The 16,553-nt window shown below is 39.5% G+C and overlaps 1 protein-coding gene across 1 annotated transcript; it reads right to left on the bottom strand.

Moving 5' to 3' along the window:
* Window positions 1–8,015: 8,015 nt before the first annotated feature.
* LOC124116105 (methylsterol monooxygenase 1-like) lies at window positions 8,016–14,578 on the bottom strand. Its single transcript, XM_046477332.2, has 8 exons — window positions 14,302–14,578; window positions 13,760–13,837; window positions 13,093–13,164; window positions 12,797–12,873; window positions 12,093–12,219; window positions 11,902–11,950; window positions 10,510–10,668; window positions 8,016–9,979 (listed from the first exon to the last, which is right to left on the bottom strand). Exons 1-8 carry the CDS (start codon window positions 14,446–14,448, stop codon window positions 9,837–9,839), a joined length of 852 nt encoding a protein of 283 aa, XP_046333288.1. The 5' UTR covers window positions 14,449–14,578; the 3' UTR covers window positions 8,016–9,836.
* Between the last annotated feature and the right edge of the window lie 1,975 nt (window positions 14,579–16,553).

The following is a 16,553-nucleotide window of genomic DNA, read 5'->3' as shown; positions in this document are numbered from 1 at the left end:
CGTGAGACTCAGGTGTGTATGTAGAACAACACTTGTAGAAACCGATGTACCTATCAATGTCGATTTGTTGCGACGATGCAGACATAATTATTCATGAAACAAGAATATATAACATTCGTGTCGAAAGGTGAGTGCGTGAGTGAGTATGGTTTTATGCCGCTTTTAGCAATATTCCATCAATATCACGGCGGGGGCACCACAAATGGGCTTTACACTTTGTGGGGAATCGAACCCGTGTCTTCGGCTTGACGAGCGAACGCTTTAACCACTAGGCTACCCAACCGCCCCCGTGTGGAAAGCTGTTAAATATAATGACTAAAAGTTTGTAATAAACATGTACCTCTCTCGCCGTTTTTCCCGTTGTTTTGTTTGTTTCTTATTTTCGGAGAGAGTTTATCGACTAACAATAGTATTCATGCTTGGTGTGAGTGAGTGAGTGAGTGAGTGAGTGAGTGAGTGATAAGGAAGGACACTAAGAAATGGCTTCACACACCGTAACCACATATAAAATCTAACCCAGGTCTTAAGCGTGATGAGTGAGTGAGTGGATGGAACATCTACAACACCGGGGTCCTTAAATAACCGACACGGGAACAGACAAACTAGTGGTTAATATTATGAGGAACGCAACATTGTCGGACACGATGAGACGCGGTATACCTGTTACCGAGCTGTCACCGAGCTAGGCCACTAAACAACAAACAAACAAACATAATCAATATCAACTAGGTATATGGGTGGTTGAACGTTGTGGCTATTGATATATAGGGTTCAGTATACCCTGTGGATTCCGGGGAAGTATGTAGGTCCCTAGAAATTTGTGATTGTCGTAAGAGGCAACTATGCTTGTCGTAAGATGTTGTCAATCACTGGATCATCTGGTCCAGACTCCATTATTTACAGACCGCCGTCATATATCTGGAATATTGCTGAGTGCGGCGTTAAACAACAAACAAAAACAAAACCTGTAAGGGCCAGCTATTGAGAACTAGGACCTAATGTAACCCGAGTCGGCGTGCATGACATGGGCACGCTGTAACCGCTCAGCTATTCCCCTGTCCGCTCGGATGAGTCTGTCCGTATAAAACCACGTCCTTCACAACAGAACCACGTGCCGTATCAGGTTTCTGCAACAGGTGGATTGATACAGATGACGTAAACATGAAAGAATAATCCTCGCACAATCTCGCGAGGCGATCAGAACACACGAAAGTGAGACTGGCGGTGGTTGTTATGCGGCCGACATGTTTTTTTTAATTTTGCTATCAACAATGTCTGTATTATCTTCCCTAACCAAATAGAACTAATTATTTTTGTTATCGGTGCTACATATATATTAGATTTTTAAACAGCGATGTGTTACCTTAAATATCACATGTATCTTCGAAGACAGTGGGGTTCATACCACAGCGTTGTCTGACTTGCATTAGGGAATGATACCGCTGTGACTGGCCCACTGTTCTCTTTCTGTTGGAGAAAGGTGTCTTTATCGCAGACAACAGACAAGCCTTGCGTTTTATTTGTAAAGCTATACTCTTAAGTTCTTAACTTGTCCCAGAGCCAGACTGATTAGAAAGGATTCCTGATCTTAGCAATTCTACTCTCATTGGAGAGGCTGAGTTAGTGAGTGCCGCTTTGAACAGTATTTTAGTTATATCACGGCGTGTCGGCTTGATGTGGGCGTGGGGAGCCCCATGATGGCGAAACCCACGAGCACGGAGATGGTGCCAACAAACCAAGAAATGTAATCAAGGTTATCCGGGATTCGAATCCACGATCATTTTTTATGGTTCGCCAAAGTGACGTGCTAATCGAATTGGGTCTCCTTTAATAGACGACTGAGCGACCCGTGGCCCGTACTTTTTCTGGAAGTAGAACGTGTACCGACAGCTGCGGAGTAGTAGTAGTAGTAGTAGTAGTAGTTTGTTTCTTTGTTGTTTAACGCCGCATTCAGCAATATTCCAGCTATGTGACGGCGGTCTGTAAATAATCGAGTCTGAACCAGACAATCCAGTGATTGACATGATGTGCATCGATCCACGCAATTGGGAGACAATGACGTGCATCAACCAAGTCAGCGAGCCTGACCACCCGATCCCGTTAGACGCCTCTTTACGACAAGCATAGTCGCCTTTTACGGCAAGCATGGGTTGTTGAAGACCTATTCTACCCCGGATCATAGTAGTAGTAGTAGTAGTAGTAATAGTAGTAGTAGTAGTAGTAGTAGTGGTAGCGGTAGCAGTAGCACGAGCAGTAGTAGCAGAAATATATGCTATTATGCGTAGTGCAGTAGCATGAAGTTTTGTTCTATTTATGACATAGGCTGTCTTCATGACTATTGTGTCGACCCCATGATATATTTATCTGAAACTTATGAAACATGTCCGTAAGATGTCAAGACCTTCTACGCCAATAACATTATTTTTGCACTGCATTGATTCGCACACCACAAAAATTGTCTTACGTTACTTTACCTCTGACAAGATATTTATTTGTCTGAATCTAGAAAGATTTCTCAATCACTTCCTTAAGTCCACATCGTTACACTACCACCATACGGTATCCGTGTTGCTCCCACGTTAAGTGGTGGTGTAACATTAGTGAGCTGGGTTAACGCGGTTTTAGCAATATGTCAGTAACGTCACGACGTTTATCACATGATGAATGCTTGAAGCGGGTGTCCGATGCTGACAAACAAACGATTATCATCAAGGCGAATCTGGGGTTCCAAACCATGATCAGTTAATCCTGGCACGGTAAGGGACATAACTCGTCCCTTATAGGCAGTAGTAGTATTTGACAAAAAGTAGTTTTTATTTTTTGTTTTATTCCAAAACGTGATAGTGCCCCCATGGTGTGCTGGGGTTTAGACAGGTCCACGGCGCCTTTGCTTGCCGATGACGTAAGACGTTGCTCATAATATTAATCATTGGGTTGTCTGGTCCAGAGTCGATTATCTACAGACCACCGTCACTTAGCTTGCATACTGCTGAATCGGAGTGCGTCACTAAACAACAAACAAACACAATCAATATCAACTAGGGATATGGGTGGTTGAACGTTGTGGCCATTGATATATAGGGTTTAGTATACACTGTGGATTCCGGGGAAGTATGTAGGTCCCCGGAAATTTGTGCTTGTCGTAAGAGGCAACTATGCTTGTCGTAAGAGGCGACTGAGTGGATCGGGTGGTCAGGCTCGCTGACTTTGTTGATGCATGTCATTGTATCCCAATTGCGTGGGTCGATGTTGATGATGTCAATCACTGGAACAATATTTACAGATTTCTGGTAGAAACGGTGAACTGTCGACAGACTGGTATTGCGATGCAACCTGACACAGACAGCCGGGATACCAAATATATCATATTCATACATAATAAGAAATATTCATAACCTTGCTGCATTTTTCATTTGATAGTCCCACGTAAAATTGAGGATGGTTCACAAAGACGGAACTACGGCCTGAACAAGTGATTGTTGCAGGACGTTTTATGTTGGCGAACATGTGGATGTTGATTAAAGATAAATCGTATTTCTACTGCTGTTTCTGGGCTCATACAGAGTTTGCAAGGCTATTTCCTGGTCGAATAAACAACATTGTTTCACTTTGATGATGTTTATCCTTTAATAACAATGACACTGTAAATATCAATCTGCTTCTTTGAAATATTCAATTTTCATATTATTTATATACTGTTTGTTGCGTAACGTCCATCTCAGCAATATTTCAGCTATATGATTGCGATCTGTACATAATACAGTCTGTACACACAATCCAGCGATTGATATTGCGAACGACGGTCCATGCCGTCGACACCATATCATCCAAGTCACCGAGCCTGACCACCCGATCCGTTAAGCCTCGTACGGCTAGCATAGGTTGCCCGAAATCAATTCGAACTCGCTGTCCCCACGTATTAGAAAAGTGCACCTGAAAATGTTTGGGAAACCATTTGAGGCAAAGGGATCCTGTATTCTGGCAATGTAAAACATCGGTATAGCCCTTAAACATAACCCTGTGAAAATCCGCGTTTGAATTTGCCTTCAGCAACCCATTCTGACTTGGTTGATGCACGTCATCGTATCCCAGTTGCGTAGATCATGCTTATGTCAATCGGATAACTGTTAATAAATCGCATTATTTATTAATAACAACTTTGTTTTCACCGTTTGTTTCAACTGTTTTACCGCCAGTATGATTATCACATATTCATTCTGGGATGATATATTCATACAGATAGCAAACACTCGTTGATGATACATTTGATAAACCTGTGACGAACGTCTTTCTGATCGAACAACTCTGGGATCATTTAACTATTCAAAGCGTATTTTCATTTCACTGTAAACCTCGACTTGCGAAATCTGTTTGTTTGTTTGTTTGTTTGTTGTTGTTGTTGTTTGTTGTTGTTGTTGTTAACGCTGCACTCAGCAATATTCCAGCCTTATAGCGGCAGTTGTAAATAATCTATTCTGGACCAGACAATCCAGTAATTGACAGTCACCAATAGTCCAGCTATATCACGAGGACTGTATAATTGAGTGTGGGTTAGGCAAACACGTGGTTGATTGCATAAGCAACGTCTCAGGCTATCTGTGTAATGTGACGCACAACCAGGAAAGTCAGAGAGACTGACAATCCGATCGCTATTTTAGTCGGCTCTTACCAGAAACATATTTACTGCGAACCTATTGTGGCCAGGGGCCAGGGAGTAACGATCTTAATCTGGATACGCTAATGTTCACGTTTTGGTAATTAACCTTTACATTGTACCAGAGACCATAAAATATGGTGTCTGATTGCACACAGAAACAGTGACTGTACCGTAGTTGTAGCTGCAGCCGTGCACGGCTGTTACGGTGGGGGAAGACAAGGCACGTGGAGACGAAACAAGAGAGTTGTACTGTAAGAGGAGCATGGATAATTCATACCGAAACTTCGAAGAGGTTGTAGGATCGGCCGAGGCGGTACTGGAAAGGGGTCGGAGAGAGTGCATGGATGCTGCAGGAAAAACTTGTAAAACCAGTTTTGATATAAACATGTCAACAACCTCTCCGATGTCAGGGTTTTTCATCATCAAGTGCGTCGTTTTGAGAAGGTTTCTTTTCACATTTGACATTTAAAAGATGTATTATTTAAGCCTAAAAGCAGTGTGGCATTCTGTGGTTACATACAGGTTGATAGGGGACAGATCGAGCATGTTTAACAGAGGGTAGAACACATTCCATTCTTACAACAATTACAGTGATGTAATGTAACCATGTACAGTTAACGCTGACCAGTTCTGCTTTACCTGGGGAAAGGGTAGATTTTACGACGCTTCTTTTAGTGTGCTTTTTGTGGCTTGTGCGTGGTCCTTGAACATGAATGATCGTCCATTAGCATTTGGACTGATTGTACGCAGATGTCGTTGTTTATTTGTTGTTCAAAACAGGAACTCGTTTCAGAATGCGCACTTTGAGTCAATATTGGTGCGTTTCAAATGAATCCAGAGTGGGTATTATTTTTTCTGATAGTGTTACTTACAACGAAATCGCCTCCTTGGTCAAATGCTAGCCTTGCTATAAGGCTGTACTGAAAGAAATGTCCATTGATGAGAAGTAATTCTATCCTCTTTATAGGCAAGTCTAGATATGTACACTCAAGTCTGTTATAGTGACAACTTGGTCTTATTGTTTACAAAATCTAGGAATTATTATTTAAACTAATAATTATTGCCTTAGAGGCGTGTGCAAGTCTAGTCAAATGCATGCACGTTGCTACTCGTATGTGGGTGCAATAATCCCATTTCACCTCACCTCATCTCACCTACACGTGCAACGACAATCTCATTTCATAATGTCAATCAATGGATTGTCTGGTCGAGACTCGATTATTTACAGACCGCCGTCATATGGCTGGAATATTGCTGAGTGCGGCGTTGAACAACAAACAAACCAACCAACCAACATTTCTAAACATTGGGCCATTTCCTCATCTGAGATATTCCCTGGCTGTGGTGCATGATAATCTCACACAGAATGTATATCCATGTGGGGATCCCGCGTTAGTGAAGGTCCCCAGCAACCTGTACAAGTACCTCGAAGTGGTACGTGGCGATTTAATCGATGGGGTGGTCAGACTTGGTGAATTGATTGATTCTGAGTCATCGTACGCCGACGACCTGAAACTTTGCTCATGATGTCAACCACTGGTTTGTCTGGTCCCGACTGGATTATTTACACTTTATTATGTAAGTTAGAATATTGCTGACATAACCATATACATACACACGTAAACAAGAGGTAACAAGGGTAACCTCATATTCAATAAGTACAAGGTACATATTTTAGAGAAAACACTAGTTGGACAATGATGATATAGAACAAATCATGGCTCAACCACTCTGGTTCAATCTTCATTTTGGAGAAAAAAAAATCTTATTTAGTATTGGTTTCAATATGGTGTTCATATTATAACAGATATTTGGATTGAAAATGGTATTTTAAATTTTGAAGATTCTAAGAGCAGATACAAAATAAAAGGAACAATTTTAGACTGTTAACTGTTAACTAAAATTCATAATGCTTGGGGAATTGTCATTACAAACAGATCATTTAAGTTAAGTCAACTAAGCATCAACAATAATTAGAGTATTAGAAAACTTGAATGGTATTTTCAACTTTCCTGTTAATTGGGAAAATGTACTAAGGACTGTCAGCAGCTGTATTTTCGATATGGATTTATCTATAGTGAGTGAGTGAGTGAGTGAGTTTGGTTTTACGCCGCTTTTAGCAATATTCCAGCAATATCACGGCGGGGGACACCAGAAATGGGCACACATTGTACCCATGTCGGGACTCGAACCCGGGCCTTCGGCGTGACGAGCAAACGCTTTAACCACTAGGCCACCCGACCGCCCCGATTTATCTATAGAACAATCTACAGAAAGAAAGAATTACTTCTGATGAACCTAGTTGATGATGATATTTGTACATTCTGTAAATGCTGTATGGGAGATTTACACATATTTATTATGAATGTGAACAAATCAACAGTAATCTAAATATTGAACTTGAATTCACAAAATATACTGTCGTGTTTGGATCTTGCACATGCAGTTAACCATATGCTGCTCTCAGCAAAAAGATAAATTTATAAAGTATTAATCAACGAAACCCGTTCTTATGATGTTCTTATTAAAAGTTTGAGTGATATTTGTCAAATTGAAAAATATTTTGCATACAAAACCAACAGAATCCAGTGTTATCACAAGAAATGGAAGCCACGGAGTTCTACCCTTGGCCTGTCCATAGTCATGAAGCGTTCATAAAATATGTTATACATGTATGAGTCAAATTGCTGTCCGCTTCAAACACTGTGTACGACCTTTCATCGATAGTGTTTTATTATGTCTTCGACCTTGATTGTAAATGTACTTGACCATTCTAGATATTTGTTAACATGTACGTGGAAATAGAATATAATTTATTTACAAATTTCACTGATTGACATGAGACATTCAAAAACCCTGGAGAGTATGACCTCATCTTGGTAGAGTCAATTGGCTTAATTCTGAGGTGAGTTGCTTCACTATCCTTTGCCGACTTCACCTAAACATGCAGCAGGCACACGCTTGGTACTGCCATGTTACCATGGCAATCAGTCATTTAGGAACTCCTGGAAGCTAATAATGATAGAACCGTTAAAGAATGCATGTTCTATAAAAAGTGTACAGATTTTTACCCAAATCGAGACATTTGTGGATCGGTCCTTCCTCATCACTTGTTCTTGTGCACTCTATCTTGGAGGCAGTTAATGTTTCTCCATGGAACGCTGCTTAAAAGAAACATTCTGTTCTCAGTGAAAGAAATTACTGGGCACAAATCAAGAACACATAGTCAATACTTCATTGGTTTTGTACAAACTACGTTCCTCAATCAGGGATAGGGTGTCTACAAAACCAGTGAAATATTGATGCTGCCATGTGAAACAAAAGCCTCCATGGGGGGTAACAGAAACAAAACAGAAACGACCATTTGAAATTGCTCTTTATTATCAACAAAGAGTGTATATACACATGATGAATAAATAGTAAACATGTACATTTATGAGTTATCACACAATCTGATGATGATTATGATGAAGATGACACGTATTCATTTGGTGGGACAAGATTCAAACTTCATAGTAGCATCAATAAATGTGGAATTAAACCTTCAACAGAAGTGTTCTCTGCCCATTCAAGATCATTTCTGTACTTCAAAGCAAGAAATGAATATTTTGAGGTAGCAAACATCACAATTTCTGAGATCCAACTTACATGTCAGTTAGGTCTTTGTCATGATGATTACATAGTCAGCGAAGTGTCCATATGAATGCTAAATAGTTTCAAGGACATATTTTGAATGATTTGTGAAACAAACACACGACCAAACACACAAATACTTCCGACATCCTTCTGATCATGACATTAGCCATGTCTCTCTGAGACTAGTCACAACCTACAATATACCTGTCGACTGGAGCTGATGACGCCACATCGACCAGATTGATCAATTAGGTAAGAATAACATTTCAAGTCTTAATTATAACAATTAATTAACTAACAACATATTCCTTGTTACATAGTGGGTGGGCCTGAACTATAATGTGCACCAAAACATTGCACCGGTTAAAAGCAAAGATGTCAATAAATATTGCTTCTCATCACCTTACCCAATTACTCTGCCAATCAAAGAATTAAAAGCCTGGATTCACCATTTGACTTTCACAAAGTGTATATATTTGAATAGAATATTTTAAATAAATCCTTCATCAGATCTTATCAGGTAAACAAAATCAAACAGAGGAACTTATTATTAAAGTAGGCCTTACAGCCCATTTTACACCCCACAACAAGTTAGCATCTTGCTTTAGGACAGAAATAAAAAAGATCTCAGGTGAATATTTTATTAAAAAATAAACAACTTCAGATTAGTTCCCAAAGTAAACAAGATTGTTCTGTTTATATGGAATACACCATTAAGGCTGATCTAGCCATTAACATGTTACATGTTGTGTGACCGACAGCACTGTGGATGCACGATAACACAAAACAATGTGATAGGTGATGAGCCTAACATCACTTCAAAGCCCTTTAGGCCACCTGCTTTTCCACACAAGGTGGGTCAAAATAAACATAAATAGCTATGTCAATCATTTATTTATTGATATGAAAGTCATTCTGCTGTGGAGTTAAAACTGCAGCTGGCTTCTCGAATCACTGACAGTGATGTAGACATGGAATTAATAAATAACAGTTTTTATTGTATAAGAGGATCTATATTACTACACATACTAAAAATAAATATTTTTATGTTTAATTTAATTCATTTCCAGCTGCTCTTCAGAGGGGGCCTTACCACCAAACAGTGTACTTTGTGTTTGTGTAAAATATTTTTTTATATGGTATATTTGGTTTAAATATACCACTAAACTCTTGACAGTGATATTTGTTATCATCTTATTGCTTTCCCTGCCTATTATTACATTACTCACTTAAATATGTAGATGTAGTCCTATGAAGTATCTCAGTATCCTTAAGTGTATATATGTGACATTCTGAAGGCACCAGTACTGGCCTGGCACTCCGATACAAATCCTGGTTCACATTCTATGACCAAGATACCTATTACCTCTTTAACAAAACCATCCTAACACAATCGCTTAAATATCTCATTTACTTATGATAGTTGTAGCAGTAAGATAGGTTTGTGGCAAGGATGAGCCAGGCTCAACTTCAGAGTGTTATTGTGGGCCTATGTATCAGCGGTGCCCTGTTGATTGGAGACCACACACAGTGCCTGGGACATCTACTGCACCTTCTTCTTGCCCTCGAGCTTGGCACAGTAGTCGTTGTACTGCGAGTCGGTGCCGAATATCTTGTCCCACCATGTAAACGTGGAGCCATAGTTACCGATGAAGTTCTTATGGTGGAAGTCGTGGAATTTGGCTCCTGGCAAAAAAGCAAGTAATTCAATGTGAGTATGTGATTGTTGCCTTGCAGCTATTCATGGACATTCACAATGTATTCTTTAATATATAAATCAGTGATGTGTGTTTGTTGTTTGATGCCACATTCAGCAATATTCCAGCTATATGGTGATAGTCTGGAAATAATCCAGTGTGGACCAGAGAAAACCAGTGATTGGCATTGTGAGCAATAATCCACACCGCTGGGGTATGAAGACACACAACCAGCCAAGTCACTGAGTCGAACCACCTGATTCATCATCGCTTTTTTTACTACCAGCAGTCTGTTCGTGGAAATTCTTAACCGGAATCCCCACAGGGTCATACAAGACTGTTAAGTCTTAAGTTTTTATGGCCAGCATTGGTCGCCAGGACCAACTCTAACCCAGAGTCCCAATGGCAGTAGAGATATGAATGCGTTGGTGATGAGTTTATTCTCTGTGTGTTGACCTCCAAATACTCACGATCTTCGAAGTGTTCTACTTTCTAAAAGAGACTACTGAGGTTGCTCACCTGCGTAGAAGGGGCAGAGGTGGAAGGGGTTAAGGTAGGGGAAGTAGTAGCCGCTGTGCACGTCGATGGTCTCCATCAGCCGCACCGTCACCCACGCCCACATCAGCATCATGTGGTTGGTGAAGGTCAGGATCCCAATGAAGAACCCAAATCCAAGAACTGAAATGTGATCATAAATCATAACTTCTATTCATTTCAAAATACTGCAATGGTTGAAATGCCAATATGTCCATGATGCAGAGTAGGTGAAGCAGAAACACACAGCATTTCATCAGTTATGTTAGGCTTCTCACTTTTACCTCTCTAAGTACAATACAAAGAAAGACAATTCTAAGAGTAGTGGGAAAGTTCTGTTCACCACTTTGTAAATAACTATTTGTTTTAGTTTCTTCATGCGAACAGCCAAAAACAAAAAAACTTAAAGTAGAAATAAAATATAATGACTAAATGGAGGCTGACTGTTTTATGATTAGGTGAAATGAAAAAAAAAATCATTAGATCCATCACAACTGTTTGTAAGAAGTGATGAATAATACATACTAAAAGTAAAATCTTCATAAAACCAATCAATTTTCTTTCCAAATCATTTCGCAATCATGATGACCTCAACAAATTTGTTTTTAATAATTAGAAGCAGAATCTGGAAGATGAATTTTTTTCTTTTCACTGCCTACATTGAACTTTAGTCCTGGTCTACCTGAGTCAAGGGAGTTAACTGACTATAATAGTCAAGTTTCCATCCATGCTGAAATATGCTGGAATTTTGGCGTTATACATTGGCTGGACTAACACGTCTGTGCATAGACCAATCAAAATCTTATAACAAAATTGACACCAGTCCGTAAACAAAATGGCAACTGCCGTGCAGATTTTGGTCGATCACATTTTTTGCGAAGTATGTGTACTGTCAGCTTGGTATCGACAGATATTTTCCAAATCTTTACATGTTTTCAATATCAAGGTGCTCATGATCTGATGCACTTTGCGAGGTGAGACCTGTTTTATTACAATTTAGATCTTGATTATCAATCAGATAGTCTTGACTGGGCGCCACCATTTTGTTTGAAGCAAATGCACGTGATATGGGATGTTGAATCCGATTGATCAATAGGAGCGACATAGAAGGGACATAACTCATAATAGCCACTGGTGGCGCGACGATCAAACCATGAACATCCAGCCTAGTCGGCAAGGGTGGAAACTGGGCCCACTTGCACAAAGCAATCTTAGTGCTAAGACTATTGTAAGCCTATGTTAAAGTATGGGAGTAATGATCATCATAGCGCTAAGATCGCTCTGTGCAAGTGGGCCCTGGACTTTTTTAGTCAGTTAACTCCCTTGCCTCGGGAAGATTACCATGGTCATCTACAAAGACTTCAGTTGTTTACTTACTGATTGTCTCCAGTGGATGTGCGTATTCAGCAGTCATTCCAAACGGGGTCTGTGGACCAAGGAAATTCTCATGATATTTATAAGAACTGTGGTGTCAGTCAGGCATACGGTAACACACTAACCAAGTTATTAATGGCATAATACCTGTACGTCCACTGTGTAGAAAGCATTATGTTAATTAACATTTTTACCTGGAAGTAGTGGTGGACCTTGTGGATGTACTTGTATACTCTCCTGTCATGGAGGGCCCAGTGGAGGAAGAAGTGCCAAGTGTCCTCAATGACAGCGCAGCCGAAACAACGCAGCGCCAGATTCCACCTGAAACAGTGTGTTGTCAACATGTAGTGAGGTACCACACATTGCTCTTTACCCATGGGGATTCCAGGTAAGATATAGGCCCCTCCCCTCCCACCAACCAATGCTTGTTGTACGTGGTAACAAAATGGATTTGTTTACAGATTGAGGCATTAAACAACACACAAACACTGCTGATTTTGTTTGTTTGTTTGTTTGTTTGTTTGTTTAAATGATCAAGTCTGGACCAGAAAAAACAGATTGGCATTATGAGTAATGATCCACACCACTGGGGTATGAAGAAACACAACCAATCTAGTCATTGAGCCTGTCGATTCGTTGTTGCTTTTTATGGCCAGCATAGCTTTGACAGGGTCACTCAAGACTGTTTAGTCATCAAAGGTTTGATGTCATACTAATTACTTCATTAATGACATTGTATTTCAAATACAGCTCTTCCTAGTCTAGTCTTGGGTACTTGCATACAATGCCACAAACATATCAGGCCCTCTGTTTTTCTCCTAGCAATGGATCTGCAGTCAACATGATTAAATCGACCAAAATAACTTTCTGTACTGTGACAAGTGTAAAGTCTACCTACCATGGAGGCATACTGTCCCAGTCATAAGGAATGTTGAAATATTCAGTGAAGAAATACGTCCCTGTCATCATTGGAAGCTGAAAGAGACAAGAACAGTACTACACAAGCTATTTTAAATCATTTTAAAGTTATTATACAAGAGACCAAGGATAATACATGAATTCTTAGACGAGTTTTGAAAAATCAGTATGACACAAGCATGAGTGTCAAAACTTCTTTATTACTAATTATTTCCTAATCCTTTTGTAATATGTCATTATATATATATATACAGGCAGAAGGCAGAGGACACTCACCTGTATACAGAAATGACTGAACATAATCAGCTTTAAACATGTCCACTGCTTATCAAACGTCTCTGGTTTGTCCTGTAAAGAGAACAGCAATCTTACGACACTGAGGTATTAGAGAAGAATACTGTGGTACAATGATCACTTCAATAACAAATGTATCATACACAGCATCTTGTTTGTTGTTCACACAACTCAGCAATATTGCATCTATAATATGTCTGGACGTCACAATCCAGTGATTGATATTGTGAGCAACAAACCACTTTTTACACCTTATTTGTGACCTATCACAAAAAAATATATATTGGGATCTTTAAAATATTTTCTCCTCTTCCTCGAGAACATGATAAAAGAAGTTACACTGACATACATAAGAGCTCCAAATGCATAACTGCTTCATGTTATGAGCCGCAGTGACTGAGTGAGTGAGTTGGGTTTAACACCGCTTTCAGCAGTATTCAGGTTATATAACAGCATGTCAGCTTAATGTGTGAGGAAAGCCCGAATAGATGCAGGTCTCAGACGTTTACCACCTAGGTGAAACCCACAAGCATGGGTCTGGTGCTGATAAACCAAGAAATGTAATTGTAAATGTAACCAGGGTTCAAACAGCATTGAGCCCTATATAGACATGATGGACTTGATACAGTGATCTATGGAAGACACCTACTGCCTGAATCTTGTATCTGTTCATGAAGGGAATAAACTGGAAGATAAATGCAGGAAGACACAGGCCAAAGTACACCACCTGAAAAATACAATCAATTTGAATGTTAACAAAAGAGCTATTAATGCTAACAGCCAAGAGCAACATTCAAGGCATAAACATACATCGATGAGACTTTATTTTTCTTCAAATACAAACCTAATATTAGCATAAAATTATGAAAGGTTGATCATGAATGGTAAATAAAGCTTAACAGAAGTTAAACAGACCTATATATTATATATATGTATTACAGTCTCAATTAAATATATCATTTCATATACTATCGAAAGTTATCAATATATATATCTGTTTCGGTATCAAATCTTGTGCAATAATTAACTTACCTCACATACATTTGCAATTGTTATAGATGATCGTTTATCTGATAACGAGACTGTGTGACATCAATAAACAGTTATGACATGGCCTGGGGTCATTAAATATGATTGATAAAGCCCACTCTCTCCACATCATGGTAATCAAATTGAAATTTAATTAATTACCTCGTGGACAATCAAAGATCCCCATGTTGCGATTTGAAACTTCGTGTAGTTGTCGATCATGTGCACCCATGCTGTTCTGAAGGGATCACGGAGAGGATTATTCGGCAAATAATCAAAATATTCGCTTCCCAAACTCTCGTTTAACATTTTGGAAGTGTAGTTGGTCGACTGAGATACCGTGTCAGTGTGTCGATTGCCAACACTCTCTGTAAACTGTCAATGAATTGTATAAGTGGTGAGTTCGTCTATATTTATAACAGTACTCAGCTGATCTAGCAGCAGACAGGTGCGTAAACGTAACGTGCTCTGTGATTAGCTTGTCGTTATGGCATGAATATACAACGCCCTCTCTGATTGGTTGCTTTCCGTGGTGCGATTTAATATCCGAGACTGCTGTTTGCAAACCCAAGAAGACTTTGTCAGGGGTGGCCTGCGTTTGTGTTATCGTGAATGTTTTACGTGATAAATGTCGGAGGCAGTATGGTGACTCTTCACGAATATTGAAACGGACATGTCAGGATTTCAGTAATGTTTTGACTTCACATCTAGAATTTGCAGTTGTGGAATATATCTTTCATCTTTTTTAAGACAAGGTAGAAATATGCGCACATTTCTCTAAATTTGAATGTTTGCAAACAAACACTCAAAAATTGTTCGAGTTAAATAACTTGCCAACCCCAAAATAAGAGCAATATCCACCAGTAACCGTACAAGTTAGTAAAATAAGTCGTTCATGCCATGTATTTGATTGTATATGATCATTATCATGTCTATATATAAAACACTGTTTCGGGTGATGATAAACAATAAAAGACGGTATAATTTCTCTGCATATATTAATTAATGACCTCGATTCTGCAATAATGTTTATTGGAAAGATCTCTTTATGAGTGATGATAAATAATATGTTCAACGTTTCCGGAAATCCAAGTCAAATATATTTTTATATCCTCGTGTAATCGGTTTTCGGACGCTTAAAGAAACATTCCTAATTTTCTCGCTAATCACACTAACAACTGTAAATCATCTCACTCACTTATAAAAGACAACTTCACTTAAAAAACAAGCCACCATCCGAGTATTTACAATGTCTGTATGACGCGACAGCACTATAGTTATAGCGGGAGTAATCGCGATAAACATGGCTGTCCGAAAACGTATGTCAAGAAACCTATAACCCGACAATATATCTGAAGCCAAAATATAATACTACGCATTGTCTTGAATCTGTGAAAGTAAGGACGCTCTGTTATTCTGATGTAAGTAACGTGAGGTATCACTCATATTGATAGGATAATGCTGACCAGAGAGCCACAGAAACTCACCTTTATTAAGTGGCGTAAAACCAATGTGCTAAAAAGGCTTTCTTGCCCTACAACTATGCTGTCCAATATTGGTTTTGGTAGAGTTTTCATTGATATTCTTCACGTTCTATGATCACAGCCTTCTCATACTTTGGGATATCATATCATCGAGGCAGTTATGGGATTTTTCGCAGTGAAAAAGCCATACACTGTTTTATTTTTTGTAAGCACATTTGACAAAAACACCCTTATAAACTCTTATACGGAGATAACGTGCCCCAAGCGATGTTTGACCATTAACCTTGCTTTTGTGTGTATGCATCCTACCTCGACGGAACGAATCGGTGCTGTCGCTCACTGGTATAGTTTGTTTGTTGTTTAACGTCGAACATGGCGGCGGTCTGTAAATAATTGAGTCTGGACCAGACAATCCAGTGATTATTATCATGAGCATCGATCCGCGCAATTGGGAAGCGATGACATGCATCAACCAAGTCAGCGAGCCTGACCACCAGATCCCGTTAGTCGCCTCTTACGACGCAAGAACTGCTCACGAAAAACAATATCATGATATACAAGGGTAAATTGAAAAGTGGGTGGCCTCATAGATATCTGCTTTGTGTTCTGTGAGGTTTTAACACGTGTGTGAAGAATGATCACCTCTTGGAAGACATAACACCAAGCTGCAGGCTTATAACCTCAACTATTTTTGTGAAGTGAACGCGCGAATCTGACGGGTGAGATTAACAGCCAAAATGCATAAAAGGGCATGTCACCTCTACATATACGAAGATTTGTCCACTCCTATTCAACTGTTAAGAAATGGCCTGCAGTAAGGGAGGCAGAAGGGGCATGTAAGATGACCGTATAGGCCAAGTCGAGGATGTTCACCGCATGATCATGGTTTGATGAAGCTTGATGGCTGACGTGTTTCAGTTCAGCATATCG

This window comes from Haliotis rufescens, unplaced genomic scaffold (genome assembly GCF_023055435.1).
Source record: "Haliotis rufescens isolate VD_foot unplaced genomic scaffold, xgHalRufe1.0.p SCAF_4, whole genome shotgun sequence".
Classification (NCBI taxonomy): domain Eukaryota; kingdom Metazoa; phylum Mollusca; class Gastropoda; order Lepetellida; family Haliotidae; genus Haliotis; species Haliotis rufescens.
Note: the sequence above shows the minus strand (reverse complement) of the source record. Positions and strands in the feature narration are given on the sequence as shown.